Below are 19200 nucleotides of genomic sequence, written 5' to 3'. Positions count from 1 at the left end.
ACTTCCATCACCTAATGGTGATTCCATCACACCTCTGTAGCCTCCTTGCTACCAAAAGTCAGGCTGTGCAAAACCAATGCAGTTTTACTAATTCACATGTAAATATGAAAAATTATCTAGTCTTAGAAATAGTCTAGCTCAGTGAATTCCAATTTATTTGGCACATTTAGGGTGATATTCTCCTATCAGTGTTCAGTGCAACATTCCTGGGTAGTCTTTGTCAGCACGGTCTGCACAGGGCAATTGCCAACAAGGCAGAGAAAATGTTGGTAGAGTAACTTTTTCCAAGGTTGCTAGAATAAGTTTCTAAGCAGCTTTGAGACTCCAGGGAGCAGCAGATGGAAGGGCAGCAGCTCCAGCCTCACCTGTGGATCCTACAGTGGGAGTGCAGGTAGGCCAGCCCCTGCAAGGCACCGTGGGTGATGGCAGCAATCTCCACTTCCTGGAGTGGCTTCTTGTGAACTACAGGGGAAAAAAAAAATCAAGAAAATAAAACAAAACAGAAGAAAATAAATGGAATATTTTCCTGAGAAAGTGTTTTTTAAAGAAAGGAGTCCTACCAATCTGCTACAAAGAGAAATTAGGGAAGAATTCTTCCTTGTGAGGGTTTTAAGGTCCCTCCCAACCCAAACTGTGATCTCGGCCCCCAAGGAACATTAATTTTTGTAAACTTTGGCTTTGATTCCCTATTTTAACTAAGATTCCAGTCTTTCTTTGCAGGCTGTTGAGGTGACATCAACCTCCTCTTCCAAACCCCATCTGTAATTATTCCTGCACACTGCAAGACAAGGACAAAGGTGATCTCTGCAGGATTTTATTATGGATATTCCAAAAACAGGCACCCTAAAAAGGCACAGATTTCAGGAACATACCTGTAACACTTTTATACCGTCATTTGACAAAATTAAAATGTGCATGCCAACTATCTGTAGCACTGGGAAAGCTTTAAAATGCTCCTAGAGAATGGAGCAGGACAGACAGAGCATCTGTAGCATCTGCAGAACTCCATTCTGTGAGGAAACAGCCTCCCATCAAACTCAGGTGGGGGGCACTGGCAAAAAGGAAATCCAAGATATATCAAACTTACCTTCTAGCAAATCAGAAGCTGATCCTAAACAGTACTCCATAACCAACTGCAAAAAAAGAGAACATCATGCCTTCAGGTATCTCTGGAAGCATTTTGAAATTAGGAAACACCTTTACATTCCAAATTTAAATCACATGGTGGCTTTAACGCCCTGATTAAGGAAAAAAAAAAAGTAAGCAGTAGGTTTTGTTAGCTTTCCATCAGAAGATGCAAAATTTGACTTTATTTTAACACTGTTGAAAGCCATTTGAGAGCCTGTGCTGAGGGTTTGAGTGCTGCAGTGTCCATCTGCTCCACATGCTCCTCACTCACCCACGCTGTGTGCTCCTTCAGGTAACAGCCCTTGTACTCTATGGTGTTGGGGTGCTTCAGCTGCTGGAGAAACTTGACTTCTTTGATGATATCCTGCCATTTCTAATGAAAAAACAAAGAAAAAAGTATAAATACATTTCTCTTCTTAATCCTCTACATCCTTTCATGCACCACACCCTGTAGGTCAGTCTGAAAAGTGACCATAAAACTACTTTAAATTATGAAGATGGGAAGTCAGTGTTGCAAAAGCACAGCTGTAAATCAGGTGTCTGGGTCTCTCCTGCACTGGGATACCCCCCAAAATATATTTAACAGCTTGAGGACTGCCAAAATAATTTTCTTCCTCATTTTAACTGCAATACATTTCACTTAAATGCTGCTGCTTTGCAAATTCAAGTGTTCAGTGGCCTCAAAGTTAGTAAGAAACTACAGAGAGTAGCAGTGAGCTGCTCACCTTCTGTAACACAGCACAGAACCACAGACAACTGGGAGAAAAAGCAAGGAAAAATGAGTTTAAACCACCCCTGTTTGCTCTTAACAAACAAACACACCCTGCACATCCACACACCAGTCCAAAGGACCAGTGGCTCTGAGTTCCACACAAAAATAAGAGGAACCATTAACACACAACAACTGAACTGAGACTGAGATGAGCAGCTCTTTGCAATGTGATAAGATTCTCAAGAATTTCAGAGAGATGTGCTCCAGTGGCCAGTGTGCTCTTAACACACTTCTTAATAAAATTATTTCTGAAACAAGCCCCATCCAGGCATTCTGAATCCCCACTCACTTCCTGCAACTGAACCATTTGTCAAAATCTGCATCAACTCATTTTCTCTCTGCAAACCCCCACGATTCCCACGGAAGGGAGCAGCAGCTCCTGCATTGAAAGCTGTTCTGCTGGGGTCAAACCAGAGCTGCAGCTCATTCCACTGCTCCCATTTCCACTGGAGCTGCCACAGCTCCTGAGTGCACAGCTGCCTCTATTCCTCTCACCTCATTTGTTTGCTTTCCACTGTAGGACATCTTCTTGACTGCCACCACCTCATTAGTGTGGGAATTCGTAGCCTGCAGTAGGGAAAGAGAAACATTGAAAAAGGCAAGAAATAGATTGAAAAAAGCTTCATTTCTCACCCCCCCCACCAACAGAGTGAGTTGTGCCTGAGGCAAATGAAGGTTTTTTTCTCCTATATCCTTGCAGGCTCCTGCACCTCAGAGACATCTTCCTCAGGCTATGATTTACCACACAACTGTTAGGACACTTTCCCCTGATTTTATCTGGCCAAATCCACTGTTCCTTCCTCAGAATTTGTGCTCCTTCTCTACTGACATGTAAAAGGCCCAACAGTGCACCTACTGAGAACCCTCAAAACAGCTTTCTTGCAATTACAGTAGAAACACTTTTAGATGAACCTCTGGCAAAATGTTTGCCAAAGAAACAAATAAAGAGGTGTATCAAAATCTCCATGATTTCATCCAAAAACTCCATACAACACTGACATTCTTAAACAGTTATTTCAATTTCCAGCTTCAAGAAGATGATTCAACCTGGAATTTATCTAAATTTAAAAGCTTTCCTTTCACTACAGTAGACCTTAGTTTTGTGATGAAGATTATGCAGCCATCAAAATTCTACTTTTCTGCTTGGGTGATGCAGGGATGGTAATTAGAGGCTAAAACCTCAGGTTTGGAAAGATCTCTTCTTGCCTGGACTGGCACTGCCCTCATTTCTGCTTGTTAAGGGTAAAAAACATCAAGCTTTTGGTCTTATAACAGCTGCTGAAAAATCTCTGTACCTCCAACCATTTTTGGGACAAAAAAAAAAAAAAATAGATTAGTGACAGTTAAAAGCTTAAACTATAATAGGAGCTAAATGTGGTAAATCCTCCTTTCAAGTAATGTATTAACTAATGACATTTTTTGAGGCATGTGGGGACTTCAAAGAAAAGCTGTGCTGAGTGAACCAGCAGGGCACAGGAATTACTGAAGGGAGGTGACACAGGCCCCTCTCAGCTCCAATGAGGCAGAGAAAGCTGCAAATGAGGAACTCTGGGATAAGGCAAAGCCCTTCCCCACCACTTGCCACCACCCTGATTCAGCAGAGAGAAGATCAAGAGTGTTTTACTCAGATGTATTTATGCTTGCTTTCTGCCTGTCACATCAATTCCAAGCAGCTCCACCTGACCATGGTGTCTGTCCTTCCAGCTGGGATTTGTCACTGAAGGACACACTGCCACCTTCCCAGAGCTGGGGGGGAAGTTCTGGCTGCACCAAGAGTTTGGGATGCTCCTGGCTGAGACAGTTCCAGGGCTGTGTGAGCACACCTGGGGATCAGCCATGTGCTGAGGCACTTTTGGGCCTGTTTGAGATGATACCTTGAGAAATTATATTATTATCCCTCTCAATACACATGAGATACTTACACATGACATAAAATTGAAGGTTCCTCTCCTCACAACAGTTCCACCAACACCTGCATCACTTCACACAAGTCCAAATAGTGAATTGGAATGCTTAAAGTAACTCAGGCTACCTATGGCCAAGCTAGAGGTGTCAGGGATCTGTTATCTTAATACTTCAGTGTCTGATATTCAGAAACCCAGCTCCAGTGAACCTGATCCTCCTGAGTGGCTGACCATGGTTCCAAGCAGCTTTAATTTGGCTTTAACTGATTTTTTCAATATTGATTCTACTTCAGTCTCACTAATGCCAACTGGATTATGATTATTTCCAATTCCAGTATTTTGCATTTGGCTGTGTTTGATACCAACTGTAAAAGCACCATTTTTCTCATTTCCAGATTAAATGAGGTGTGTGTCAATGAGTGCCATACATCCCTCCTGTTTGAATTCCCATTCCTCTGAGGACTCTCTCTTTGCTTTTGCTATAAAGGAAATTGTAGACATTTCCAAACATAAGAGCTCCAAGTATCTGAAATTCCAATTTGGCAAATTAATTTTCAGCTGTTTAAATTCAACTTTCAGCATCAAACACCATATACTTGACCTGGATAGTTAGGTGCACTATTAATACTATAGTAAACTGTTCCTATAAATATGTGGCATTCACATTCTCTGAAAAAAAACCCTTTCACCCAGGATTTCTCTCCTGGGAAGCTAAAAAGCCTCAGAGAAAAGGAAAACAATTCTTATCTCCTTTGCTTCTCCTGTGTGGTGCTCACATGTGGAATGTGTTTGGGGATTGTTCACCCACAGGTGATTGTTCCATTGCATTCTGCTGTGGGTTGTTTTCACTCTTTGGCCAATCAGGGCCAAGCTGTGTCAGGACTCTGGAAAGAGTCACCAGTTTTCATTATTATATTTTTAGCATTCAGTAAGTATCCTGTCTGTATTCTATAGTATAGTATAGTATTATAATATAGTATATTAAAGTAATAAATTAGCCTTCTGAGAACATGGAGTCAGATGCATCATTCCTCCCTGCCATGGAGATCCCTGTAAATACAATATAAATACAGCTGGAACATGAAAGAGATCAGGAGTGGTTTGGAAACATTTCTTTTTGAGATGTGCTATCACAAAACTAATGCACACAAAGCACTAAAAACTCAAGGAACAGCTCCTTCTACAAATGCTCAAAAGCCTCCAAAACATCACTTAAAATTATTCTGTTCTCCAAAAAAAGAACCAACTCTACTTACAAAGTAAACTGCTCCAAAGCTTCCATGTCCAATTTCATGCAAACCCACGAAGATTTCCTCAGGATCATCTTTGGAGAACAGGTCAGCAATCTCTGGGTCCTTTGGCACCCCTTTGCGCATGGTGAAGCGTGTCAGGAACTGCTCTGTGCTCTCAAGTCCCAGCCAATTCCTTCCCTCATCCACAAAGCCCTTTGCAGACAGCTCTCAGCACCTGCTGGGAAAGTTCATCTTTAATCTGCTTCCCCTGCACGTGTTCCTGTTCACACTTCTCTGACAGCCATGCCAGAGGAAACACTTCCAGCAGCAATAGGCTTCACCATTGCTTCCTCCCCTCAGCTAATTCTTTCTAATTATTAGTCCTATTTAGATAGAGAGATTAAAATGCATTCAGGATACAACAGCTCTTAATCTCACACAGGAAGCAAGTGCTGCAGTGACACTGAAGTCCACTTGAATTCAAGAGTCCTGTTGCTATGCAAAACATCCTGTGACAGGAGTTTGTTATTCTTCACGCCAGGCTCCCAGTGTGTCAGTTTTTAGACTCTCTCTGTTGTTCCTCCTACTTTCCTGGGCTGTTTGCTTTGTTTCTCTACTCCCAGTTGCCAGCTGGTGCTGGTGGAAAAGTCAGCTGCTATTCCACAGCAACACTTTGCAGCCATGTAATTGTTATTTCTCATTTATTTACTCAGAGCTGCATGACAGCCAGTGCTGCTGGATTGTGATTGCTCACAGCACATGGAATTGCTTTTGAAGAATCCTAAACTCCATCCTATAGAGCACATCTTTGTCTCCCTAAATTCTTCCTTAGCACAGAACTGAGCTGCATCTAAATGAAGACTTCCATTATTCATCCCCAAATTTTTATTTGTGTGGGAAGGGGGAAAAAAAAAAAAAAAAAGAAGAAACGTCCTAATACCAGGAAGTTTTCCATTTCTTAACAAAACATCTTGAAAAATCTGCATTGATTCATTAAATACTCATATGAAAAGCACTGATGGGGGCCTTTACTCATCTGCTTTTGGCAGAAAATGCAGCAGAGGAGCTGCAGCTGAGTCACTTGGAGCAGTTTCCATCAGTCTGGAGGTGCTTTCACACCTGTGGTTCAGCACCTCCTTTACTGAGGCCACATCTTGTCTGTGCACAACCAACTCCTGCAAACACACACCAGGACCTTCAGCCTACACCATGATTCCCACCAGGGCAACATTTACTGGGAGAGCAGCTGAAATGTAACAATCAGATACATTTTAAACTAAAACACCCAGAGAAAAGGCTTTAGAAGGTTTTGGACTTCAAGTGCCATGTGGATGAAAGCAGAATTTTGGCCTGGTGCTGAGACAGCCTCCCTGGCTGAGGGTCAGTGATGGAGCAAGGAGGAGAGGGGCAGTGGGAGGAACCCACCTGGATAGCTGTGGCACCAACCATGCTCTGTGGCTCACATTCCTTCCAGCAGCATTGTCCCGTGCTCCTAGCCCTCCAGAATCTCCTACTCTGCAAAGAAAAACAAGGAACTGGATTTAGAAATGTGATTTTGAAGTTTTACACCTTATTCTAACACACAAAACCACCACACCCAGTAAAGGCCAGTGACCAGAGGGGAAGCACAAGGAGAACTGGCTGAGAAAGCTGATGGGGTGTCTTTGGTTGAGGATAAGCACTTCCTGGGCTCCAAAGCCCTTGCACTATACACCACTGGAGGACAGAAAACCAGGGAAAGAGGTTAAATGCCAAGTTCTTTGGCTTTTATAAAGACTCTTAAGCTTGCTAGGGCACAGGAAGTTCCCTCTCAGACCCTGCTTTTTAGATCATCTATAAAAAGGACAAAGGTCAGAAAAAATCCCCATCCCTGGCAGTGTCCAAGGCCAGGTTGGACAGGGCTTGGAGCAGCCTGGGACAGTGGAAGGTGTCCCTGCCCATGGTAGGGGGTGGCACTGGATGGGCTTTGAGGTCCCTTCCAACCCAAACCATTCCATGATTCTGTCAGAAGCTGACAAGGCTGTGTCCATTACTTGACTCTGAGTCCTGCCTGATGACAGAGGAGGTTCCAGGGAAGGCCCTGGGCATCAGGAAGGCAAACACTGCTGAATTGCACCAGGGACAGGATGAGCAATGAAAAGATGGCAAAGAAAGGAGCACCAGCCCCATCAGCTGCAATCAGGTCACAGTGAGGGATGTCCCCACTGCAGCCACCCACTCCCATGGGTGTAGGGACACCCCCAAAGAGCCACTGCTGTCCCCTCAGGGGACTGGGACACAGGGAGAGCTGGGAACAGCCTGAACTCATGGAAAATGTTATCCTGTAGCTACATGCACAGCAGAAATGCTTCCAAGTTAAGCACAGTGCAATAGTTACATTGCCAAAATCTGAATTAATAGGCACCTGATTTAATGACACACTAACTCATGCTCTCCTTTATTAGGGAAAAAAAAAATTCTGTTAATAGCTAACATTACCAAAAATGTTATTTTTGTTACTTTATCTCACCACAGGCCAATAGCATCAAGCTGTTAAAAGGCTATTTGAAGAGCACCAAAAAAAGGTTCTGCACAGTTTTGCTTTAAAAAAAAAGTATAAACAAAAGCCAGATGAATGAAATGCTTATTCATTTTCAGCTGATTGGCCTCACCCAAAGGTGCTATATTTACTACAGCCCTGCAGACAGGGTAAAGAATGCAGTATTTCAGGTGTGGCATTCTTCAGCCAACAGAAAAATCCATCTGGCTTTAAAAAAAACAAAAACAAACTGATGGAGAAAACAGTTTATCCATCTCCAGTCAAATGAACCTCTCTGCCATTAAGAAAGGCTGTGCAGCTCCAGTACTCAAGGTATTTAAAATGGCAGGCTAAATGTCAATACTTAGAGTTAAGCCCTAAGTAATAATGTCATTTTCCAATTAGGGCAGACACGAGTAGTGAGGCAAGTAAATCTTCCTGGTAAATCTGCTCAGCAGGGCTATTATTTCCCAGTAATGAAAATCAAAAGACATAGGGTGGAAAGTGAATCAACAGCAACCTGAGTTGTGTTGATTGAACATGATCAGAGAGTGATCCACAGGACCCCACAAACCCTGAGAGCCCTCTGCAGACACCACCACAGCACCAGAGCCACACTTTGGGTCCTGGACAGTGTAAAACACCCCAGATACACATCACTCTTCCATTTGGGCTGGCAAGGCCACAAATCTTAACAACCCAACCCTCCTCTAGAGATGGAGACTGAAATAAAAATGGTTTAAATCAAGGCAGAGCACTGTATGAGTTGAGTGCCATTAGTAGGAAGCACTCAAGGTCAAGGTATGGTCAATCTGAGCAAGTCCTTTTCATTACCAAAGTGCTGAAATAATAAACCAAGAAACAACTTCTATTAGAAGCCTGATTCCTGCTTTTCATCCTTGTAAAGCAGCATTTGAGACCCCACATGTCCTGGGGACCTCAAAAGGAAACATTAATCACACTGGCAGTGACTTAGGGGAGTGATAAGTGACTCGAGATTTTGGGGACTTGGGAGATCAGGATTCTGTTCAGACAGCAGAGTTTCCTCAATGCTAACCAACCCTCCCATTTAAAAACATTAATTAACTACTTTTGCTACACAAAGGTTCTCTTCTACCACTTAAATCTTCCAGGTGCTGTATTAATACCAACAAAAAAACCACCTTGACCTAAACATAAGAACAAAACACAACTGGAAGCATTGTTAAGAGGAGCTAAACTGACATTTCCAAATAATCCATGGATCTAAAATTATGTCAGTCAATGAGACAAACCTGAGAACTCAGAGTGTGTGGCTTGTGAAAAACCCAGTTTGAATTGCATCTCACAGCACCACAGGGCTGTTTCAAATGTGCCCAGAAACTCACAAAATTAATTTTAGTTCCTAACTACACCAGGGTACTTCCCAAAACAAGGACAAAGTTTTCCACTCCATGCAGAAAAACAAACTACAGGAAACAGGGTGGACCAGAAGCAGATTCCACTCAGAGGAGGAGCAACATGACATGGCTCATGCACCCATTTTTAGATGCTTATTTTGAGGGGAATAAATTCACACCAGAATTATTTTCCCAAGAATGGCAAGCACAGAGCCCCATTTCACCACTTCAGTCTCTCCAAAACCTGGAACACAAGGTAAAGAAGGAAATTCTGAGATACATTCAGCTGGTAACTGTCCTGAGTAAGAAACCTTCTGAGCTTGAATTAAGGAAGGTGCTCAAGTTCCCCCACAGACCCCACCCACAAACTGACATGGTTTTGTTGGTTTGATTTGGGCAGGTTTTGTGCTGTTTTTAAGAAGCTGGAGCTCTTCCCCTTCCCTGTAATTGGCACATATGGCTGACTGGCCAGGCCAAACACAAACACTTCATCCTGGGCTGATTCCCTCACATGAAGACCACAGCCTTGGATGAACAGCCCATTATTTTGGAGAAGCTTTTTGGAGAACTCTCTGGAACCTCCACGTTTTAAGCTGTCCAGTGTCATTTCTTTGATTGTTAAGAATTACTTTCCCAGCTAACTTGATGTAAGTGAACACAAGATTTGTGTTTTTTCCAGGCATTTCACCCATTTTAATGCTTAAACCAGGCAGATTCACATACCTGGCACAGACACTCAAAACACACACAGGGCATACAAAAAGCACCTCTACCAGAGCCTTTGTTTGCTTAAATTAATCACCAATTCCAAGCCACTCAGGAAAGATTTCACTCTGGTATAGAAGCAGCAAGTCCTCTCACGTCCTTCCCTCAGATTTCTCTGAAGCAAAATGATTCACTTGGGATGGAAGTGGAACAGAAGGTACCCAGTGACCTTCAGCTGGAAGGACAAATATTCCTGAGCATTTGGGGCTCTGCAGGTTCCAGGGCAGTGTCCCTGAGGGCACACAGCACGAGGAGCAGACTCAGGCCATGGGGACACGGTCTGCCAGGAAAGCTGGACAGCAGGACCACAACCACAGCAGTGGGACCAGCAGCAGCTCCTCAAACACCAGCTCTGCTGATGGCTTTTCCAAGGAATAACTCCCCAAAACACTCGAGTCAATGCCACCCCCATTCCTACACACATCTGGGTGCAGCCACAGCTGTTCAGCACCTCCAGCTCTGAGCAGAAGTGCAGGAATTTCCCTTTGGAGTGCTGGCTCTGCAGTGCACCTGGAATTCCATCCCAGGGCTGTGCTTGGGGGTCAGGGCAGCCCGGAGCTCGTGTGTGCATCAGGTCATGAGGAGTTCACACATTACTCATGCTAATAAAACCCTGAATCACAACTGTTCTGACCCAGGCCACTGCTGCACGCTGCCCCTGGGGGATGAAATCCAGCTAATAACTTGCAGGGCTTGTTGTAGATACATGCCTTCACAAAAACAGCTTTATTTCCTGGAGAGGAGCAGTAGTTTTAAAGGAAACATTCAATTTATAATTCCCCTATGATCACTGTTTATGCAGCAAAAGACAATAAACTCATTAAAAAATTAAAATAAGACAACCTTATTTTTAAAAATAAAAAAAAATAAAATCAGTGGGCTTAAATTCAAGAAACAATCAGTTTTAGTCATCAGGAATGTTTTAACAAGGATGAAATCAAGCCACAGGCCAGCCCTCCCCAAAGGAATAGTCTCAGTTGTGCTCTGAAATTCCACTGCTTTGCTAAATATGTATAATCACAGCTACCCCAAATGATGGGGTACAGCCTGGGCCTCAGTTTAAAAGTCAAACAGCATCATTCTCACAACAGACATGTAATGAAAAAGCAAGAGGCACTGGGTGTAGCTTCCCAATAGTTTTCCTGTTAAATTTAAAACAATTCAATGAAATATGTATGCCCTTGTTAAGTTTAAGGGTAATTAACATGTCTTGGATTAGAACCTGTATTTTACCATAAAATCTAGAGAGCATTGTTGGAGTTTCTCAAGTTTATTTAACAAGATTAAACACTTTCAGTCATGAAATAAACCTTGCCTAATTAAAAATAAAGGGAAGAAAAAACGGCTTCCTGCTCCCAGCAACAACATTTCATAATATTTCATCATGGCACACTTGAAATAATTCAGCAGTACATCTGGAAGGGAGGAAAGATCTGGGAATCATTTTAAACCCTAACATACATAAGCCCAAGTAGCATCATACACAGAAATACAAATTTCATCAGATTTTCTCACCAAAACATCTCAAAAAAGCATCACAGATGGGTCATGAAATTGAGAAAATTGCCTCCCTATTTTCATCATCTTTTTCTTCTCTTTAGTGTTTTTATCAGGCTCTTCATCATGTTGCTTAAAACTCCAGACCATTATAAATTGATGAGTATTATGCTGTGTGTGCTACTCAGAGGCACAAATAAGTCATTGGATTTGTTTGTGGAAGCCTCAAGAGACAGCAGCACACTCAGAGTTTCCTACCTATTAATGTCATGGCTTCCAAAGAGCTGGATCCATTTTGTGGTTTAAAGCTATTTTTAGGTACTTTTTAAAAAGAGTTTATATTTTGACCACCACATAATCAAAAAAAAAAAAAAATAAAACAAAAAACCCACCCAGCAACAGACCAATCTACTCCCAGAGCTTTCCAGAGTCCAGGGTGATGGTGCAGTGAGATCTGAGCTGTTCCTACTCACCTGCATTACAGCTCAGAGCTGCAGGATCCCCAGGGACACTGAAGCCACCACAGTGGCCACCAGGTCATTTAAATAGCAAACAAGGCTGAAACCTCATCTCCACCTCCAGTTCAAGTTTTCCTGAGGTGTAAGAAGTGACTGCCACAATAACTCTGAACACAACAGAATTCTTTGTATTTTAAAAGTAGTTTCCTTATCATGACTTAGATGGCCTGATTTCTGATTTTCCCCTTAAAGGCAGGAACTCCAGGGATTGTTAGATTTAAATACCTGAGGTGAACATGTAATTATGTTACTGGACAGTTACTGTGTGCTAGGCAAGCAAAAGGTGTGCTTTAGGACAGGCACAGGAACACATTTATCTATAAAAATCCTGTGATGCCATCTGGGGCAAAAATGTGATTTCATTATATAATGTAGGGCAGTGAGGGAGTCCTGGTGTAGCTACATGGATTTTGTCATAACATCAGCTGACTTTGAAAAAGGAGCTTTCTATTTTAAAATCCTGTTTATTCTCTTTGTGCAAGAAAACCTAAACTCAGGTACTGATTTTCTGGCAGCTGCCTCACAGTAAAAGTGGCCAGAAGGAATGGTGCAGGAGGTCCTAACACAAAGTAAGGAAACAGACACAGGCTGTGTGCATGAAGGAGGAAAAGAAAAGACATTCCCTGGTCATGCAGGGTGAGAACACCTCTCACAACAAAACAATTTGTAGGTTTTAAACTTTTTTCTTCTCTTTCAAGGGACAGGGGAAGGTATATGTGAAGCATGTTCTTCATGATTCTAAGAAAATCCAGGAACCTTCACCATGAGTGATTACTAATAAAACAACTATTAATAAACAACAACTATTAATAAAACCCTCATGAAACAGCCCCAAACAGCAATTTTACAGAAGGTGAGTTGCACAGTGCTGTGGATGCTGCTCCTCCTCTCCATGGATAAAAGGGAAAGGTTTCTCATCCTGCCCTACTGCTGCAGAGATTATTGAGCAGAGAAAGCCACAGCATTCCAACACATTTCCACGACATTCCCAACCTGGCTTTCCACAATTCCATGCTATGTATCCCCCAAGACACCTCCTTGTCACTGGGTTATAGTTCCCCCTTTCTTTGCCCCCTGAATCTGTCCCTGCTACGACTTCTCCTTTCTCAGCCCTCCTTCCTTCCTGCCTGCTCTGTGCCAGCCAGAGATAACACTTGAGGAAACAGCCTCTGGACTGCTTCAGTTTATCATTTCTGCTCCTCCTGCCCTCAGTGACCCTCCAGCACATCCAGCTCTCCTCCTGACCCATTTACAGGCACAACCATTAACAGAAATAACAGGAATTTGTTCCATGCTGGTATCTGCAGAATGGCTACACCTGTTCCATTCAGGTGCCAAAGTCTGCTTCTAGTTTAACTTATTCTAGTTAAACTAGAAAAATCTTATTTGGGAAAACTCAACAAACTCCATTTCACATGGGAATATTATTATTATTAAAGGCTGATAGACTTAGTCTAGCAGGTACCAGCCAAGGAACTATCAGTCATTAATATTACATGAGTTACCCATTGGCTTTCTATGTTTATTCTTTTATAACCTGCAATTTTTATGGCCATTAAAAAAAGACATGGATAGAAGTGAAATATGAGTGGCTAACATCCAAAATCTCCTTATTCTCATCTAATAACTGTGTCCAAGGAGAGAGTGTTTATCCTCTATGAAAGAAGCACTGGAAGGTCTGGAAAGAAGGAGGATCATGTGCTGCTTTTATTCACAGAGAATTCAAAGTTGGCTGTATCATTCATCACATGTATTTGTACAACAGCCCCCTCATGGATCCCCCTTCTGCAGGATCATTTGAACACCCTTGTGACAATCACAGCCCTTAACTGCATGCACAAGTTATCCCAGTTATCATAAAAATACCAAAGTATCATGGTTAAGAAAGTAATAAATAGATTTTTTTCCTGCCACAATACAGCAAACCACCCCCAAAGAACATGACAGAGACTGCTGAGATGGAAAGGAAATCCACAGTGAATGATGCCAGTTTTCATGCAGGGTTATAACTGGGAATAATGAATGGCTCCTGCCAGGAAGGAGGCTATAATGGAGATCACACATGATGGGGGCGAAAAGAAAATTAAAAAAGAAAATTAGGAAATCATAAGGAAGAAAAACTTTAATATATTGTCAAATAGGTCCATTGCAAGTTCCAGAGTAAAGCTAAGAAAGAATACAAAAAAACACCAAAACCCCAAACCAACACAAAAACCAACCCCAAACCAAAATCCTGCAGAATTCTAAACTGAAATAACTCATTTGCTTTAGCAGATTTGTAAAAAAAACCTGAGTTAAGACTGAAATTACAGCTACCACACCGTGACATTATTGCCATTATATGAGAATATACAACACCCAGAGACTCCTTAAATAACTGGATAACTGAGAGGTCCAGGTCTGTGATTTCAGCCTTAAGTTTTGTCATCTTGGGTTTTATCAGGTCAGAAAAGGCCCTTAATGTTGCTTTAATGCAGAAAAACTACAATTTTAAATTAGAACTGGAAGGCAAACAAAAATTTGCTTGACTGAGCACTGGAATCAGATGTGTAAAATTAATTTAACATTGCAGCTCAAGTCAGAGCCTTCTTCAGGCAGAAACAGTTTTGGTTCCACCAAAGGGAGGCTGGCAGAGGCAGGGACAGGGAGAAAGTCACCTGGATTAGGATGCACAGCTGGGACCTGTCCCCTCAGCATTCTCTCGTCTCTATTTTTTAAATTAGCATTGCAGCATTGAAGAGTTTTACAGAGTTTAAACTGATTTTAATTCTCATTTTAAATAATCTATGCTTAAATTTCATTTTTTCCACTCGGAATTCCACATGCAAGTTTCAGTGCTGCATCCTTGTGCACAGGCAGATCCTCAGAGGAGCTTTAATGTGCTGAGATTTAATATTTCAGAGTGTTTAAAGCAGAGAGGGAAAAAAAAAAAAATCAGTAAACTCCAACTACTTGGTGTAAAGAAAACAAGGCAGAACTAAGAGGAAAATCTGGGATGTGACTAATCTTCTCACAGGCAAAGAAAGTAGAGTCTGTCTCCCAGGACCTAGTGGGTCCTTTCAGGGAAAGTGGAAGGTAGATCACCATGGAAACAGAGTATTTTATGAGGTACTTCAGCAATGCAATTTGCTATGATATGAACATAAGTTCCCTTCCAACCAACTAGAAAAGCTTTTAGCACAAACACCGAGTGCATTTCTGTCTGCTGGAATCCCCAAAAATGAAAAACAGATGCAGCAAAAGACACCACGGATATCAGCTGGAGAAAACATCCTCCAAGCTCCAGCTCAGTTTTCTGGTCACTGATGGAGCTCTCTGAAGGCTCACAGAGCCCAGGGAAGGGAAGGCAGCAGGAGGGAAGAGTCAAACTCCCTCACTGCTGGCCCAGCTTCTGTGACAAGTCCCCAGATCACATCAGGTCACTGCACAAAAATCCCAAGTGACAGCACTGGGAGGGGGCTGTGGGGACAGGGGAGCTTCTGGGGGTGGCAGTGATGGACACTCATGGCATTTGAGGGCAGGGGGACAGGTAAGAGAAATTCAGGTCAGAGACATCATTCAAATAAGAAAATATCACAAAAAGGATAGCAAAGCAAAATGAAAGGCCACCATAACTTAGAAATATCTTTATTTCTGCATGAGAAGCCAAGGAACTGGCAGCTGGTGTTGGAATGTGTGCTCAATGGCTAACAAAAAATTCAGGTTTACTGGCAAACACTGCACAGGAAGAACCATGTGGACACTGCTCTGAGATATGACTGAGCTTTATTTTTGCTCTAATGATAATTTACTATTTTGAATCGCCACCAAAAAAAGCCATTGAGCAGTTTTCTATTTTTGAGATGGAGTAATGGCACAGATTTGTGTATATTGAATTAGCAGCACCAGAAGGGTTTTGGTCACTTATAGCTAACTTTAATTCATAAAGGTGATAAAAACACACAGAGCCAGGTCCACCTCGAGTGACTCAGACCTGAGGGATCTCAGCAGCAGAGCAGGGGCTGATGAAATGCATTTGGTACAAAAATAGGGTAACAGACAGCAGCAGTAATATTTTCAGCTACTCTACACATTGCTGAATTTTAAATTAATTGTAACCACACAGGAAAAAGACCCGGGGGTTGCTGCAGACAGCTCTCTGGAAACATCTGCTCAGCAGGCAGAGGCAGTCAAAAACAGGCAAATGGAACTTTGGGAGAAATGCAATGACAAGAAGCCGTGGCCAAAAGTAAGGATGGACATAAAAACATGACATGTTTCTATTCTGATTACAGCAACAAAGCCTCCTCAGTGGTGAATTCAGCCATTTGCAGCTCTGTGCAAGGCTCAGAATGAAGAGCTCAGGTACCTGGTGGCTGCAGTGGAAACAGAGAAGTTTCCCTTAGTGAGGAGCCCAGGAGCAAGGCAGAGTCCAGCAGCACCTGCTGGGGTTTGTGCCCATCCCTCAGGAGATGCAGCTCAGCAGCCCCCTCAGTCCCACACAAGTGCACCACACATCTCCCTGTGGATTTACCTCAGGAGCTCTCTCTCCATCCAGAATTTCCCAGTAAATCCCTGGCAGGCTCCCACAGCAATCCTGCACATTCCCCCCTCACTTCACTCTTCCCTTTCCTTGACACACACCTGCCCAAACCATCTGACTCCAAAGCTGCTGTTACCCTGACCAGGAACACAAAACCTGGTTTAAAGCACATTTATTGCTCCTAGTAAGAAATTGTCCTTGCCAAATATTCTAGTTCTATTTGATATGGCACTTCAGTGTATTTCAACATCTAGACAGAAGATAATGAATAAAAACTCTTGATTTATTTCATATTTCTGGGGCAAATTTCTGTAGCAAGGAGAGGAAAAACCACTTTTTCCTCTCTGTAGATTTGTTTTCATCTAACAGACAAATTCCAGTTATACTTTCTAGGGCTCTTTGGAACTGTCAAACTTTTTCCAAGGATATTCTGGGAATCAGAGCCATTTGAAGTATGGTTACTGTAGATAAAACACTGATCAAACCTCAAGCAGCATTCTGTGGATCCTTCACCACCAAGGCTGGCTCAGGACTGGTCCCCATGGACAAACAACTACATTTGCCCAGGGCCAGAGCTAAAACATTACAAATATTGCCATGAAGCATCCCAGTGTTCCACAATTTCCTAATTTGATCTAAACAACTTTCTCAGAGCCACTTGAGCAGCTAAAGCCCAGTGCTTTCCAGAGAGAGATGTCCAGGCACCACTTGACCACTTAAAGCTTTGTTTATTTGGACAGATATTGAGCTAAAAAAGCTCCAAGCCACCATGACTGTGTGAGCAAGGGCCCAGTTACACAAATGCTTATTTCCATCCCCTGCTGTAGCAAGGCTGTCTTTGCAGGGGAAAGAAACCCTGAGCTCAAGACCACCAGATAAGGCTGGGCATCCTTGATTTTCAGCCTTGAATTTTGACAGAAACTCCCCATTTTCTATTAAAAAATATGCTCCACCACATTTTTTTCCTGCAAGCCTTGCCTTGAAAGCAATGCTAAACAAAGCAGGCTTTGAAGGCTGCAGCAGAACTTCAGTATTGTAATCTTAAATCTCATGCAATTAAGCAATTATAAACTTTTCTAAGAGAAACCAAAATGGTCTTTTTGCTGAATAAACCATCTATAGTTCATTCACTGATATGATCTCGATGCCCTACTTGTTAACTTTTTAACCAGGGGGAAAAAAAAAGCCTGAATGGAGATTAAACAAAACATGAGGTTTTTGTCTAAAGACAACTAATCTTAACTGCTACAGTAAAGCTTTCATCACCAGGAATGGCTCTGCCAACTGTGTTTTCCCCTGCAGGCAATGTTGTTGGACTTAAATCAGAAAAAAAAAAAAAAATCAGTCATTTACGTCAGCCTATTCCAGTTCTGCTTTCTATTAAGACAGACTGGAGTCCTTCCCCAGCAGCAGGCCTGGATCAACCTCCTGTTTTCCCACATTTCATTCTCCTCCCAGTTCATGGTGTGAATCTCACCTGCTTAGGGAGTGCATACTCAGCTTCAATTCCTCTGAGAAATGTATTTATATGAGGTACAGGGTTCTAAACCACAAAAATACACACAGCATTAAAGGCAAATTCTTCTGAAATAATCCAACTTTTTTTTTCTCCAGTTAAAATACACAACCATCTATTCAATCACTCCTACCTTGTGATTACAGTTTATTTTCCATTTACCTTACATAACTTAGATTTCGGGGAAGTGTGAGTTGAGGAAAAAGAGCAGAGAAATGAGGTTTGGGGGGGTTTGATACCTTTGCTAAGCAAGATATCAACAGATGAAGCCAATTTTCTCCTGATAAAGAATATCACCCAACCCCACTGAAGCCCCAAAAGCACCTGACATGCTCACAGGATAAAGGTTTTCTGATGATATTCTGCATAGCCCTGAAGGTATTTGTGCAGGGAGATGTCAGTGCTCATGAGAAAATAGTCATTTTTGGATCCATAACAAGTTTATGTACAAGAAAAAGATGTTCAGTTTCCCAGAGAAATGGTCCCGTCACTTGACCCTTCAGAGAATATAAATATTATTCTGTTTTGCAGATGGGAGAAATTAGAGTGTTTTGCCTGACAGTGAACATTTTCAGAACCATTTTATCAGGCTTAGCCATCCTCATACCACAGAGAGGAGCCTTCTTTTTTGTGACAGATATATACTTTAAATAATGCCATTCTGTGTTTTTTATAACCTAGAATTGCTTTTAAATATCTAAAAGAAATTCCATGTGAAGGATTCTGCATACACACCTGTCAATTCAACACCCTAAATAACAGTAATTCTCTAAAAAACACAGAAAGGGTATTTTTAAGTGAGAGAATAGACACGAACTTACTCAACTGCAATGCTGCTACATCCTTTGCCTTGCCATTTCCTGAAGCCAAATTCCCTCCTGCCTCCCCATGCTCCCTCAGCAGAGCTTCCCTTTTCATGACATGTTCTGTACAAGAGTCTTAAACACTAATTAAGCCTAACAGTCCTCAGAGATGGTAGCACAGCTATAAAAAGGTTTCTGGATCGAGTGGCTACTGAAGGAACTGGCATCTGATCAAATTTTCAAGAGTTATTCTCCCTGCTTTATGAATAAGTCAAGGAATTCCCAGTTTTTGAAAGTCTCCAGCACGACTCGGTGCCTGGTGTACATATTAACAGCCCTGTTTTATGGATTCAGCACCCAAGGCATAATGAACCTAAGGGGATATTTGTAGTAAAACTATGAAAGGATCCAATCCCATCATCTAAGTGAGGAATATTTTTAGTTGAGGACAGCTTCTCAATTGCAGGGCTCGTTATTTTGTTCTGGTTAATTTTAAGCACAGCTGAGGCACTCTATGAATGAAATATGTTTTTCTGCAGACTGAGGCATATCACCACTAATCAAAGGAATGAAAAATTCTGGTATTAACTAATAAATTTGTGATAGCTCAGTCCTCTACTTTATGGTCATGTCAGCCCAAAATGCT

The 19200-nt window shown here is 42.1% G+C and overlaps 1 protein-coding gene across 2 annotated transcripts in view; it reads right to left on the bottom strand.

The window, feature by feature from the left end:
* TAOK3 (TAO kinase 3) overlaps positions 1-19200 on the bottom strand; it is a 77639-nt gene that overhangs the window by 37176 nt on the left and 21263 nt on the right. For both annotated transcript variants that reach the window (XM_059863568.1, XM_059863567.1), the window contains exons 2-7: positions 6462-6551; positions 5061-5271; positions 2396-2467; positions 1400-1501; positions 1088-1133; positions 366-462 (exon numbers count right to left, since the gene is read on the bottom strand). In XM_059863568.1, the coding sequence (XP_059719551.1) occupies positions 366-462; positions 1088-1133; positions 1400-1501; positions 2396-2467; positions 5061-5180 (437 nt within the window). In that variant the 5' untranslated portion in view covers positions 5181-5271; positions 6462-6551. The remainder of the gene's footprint in view (positions 1-365; positions 463-1087; positions 1134-1399; positions 1502-2395; positions 2468-5060; positions 5272-6461; positions 6552-19200) is intronic.

Source organism: Haemorhous mexicanus, chromosome 19 (genome assembly GCF_027477595.1).
Source record: "Haemorhous mexicanus isolate bHaeMex1 chromosome 19, bHaeMex1.pri, whole genome shotgun sequence".
NCBI lineage: Eukaryota > Metazoa > Chordata > Aves > Passeriformes > Fringillidae > Haemorhous > Haemorhous mexicanus.
Note: the sequence above shows the minus strand (reverse complement) of the source record. Positions and strands in the feature narration are given on the sequence as shown.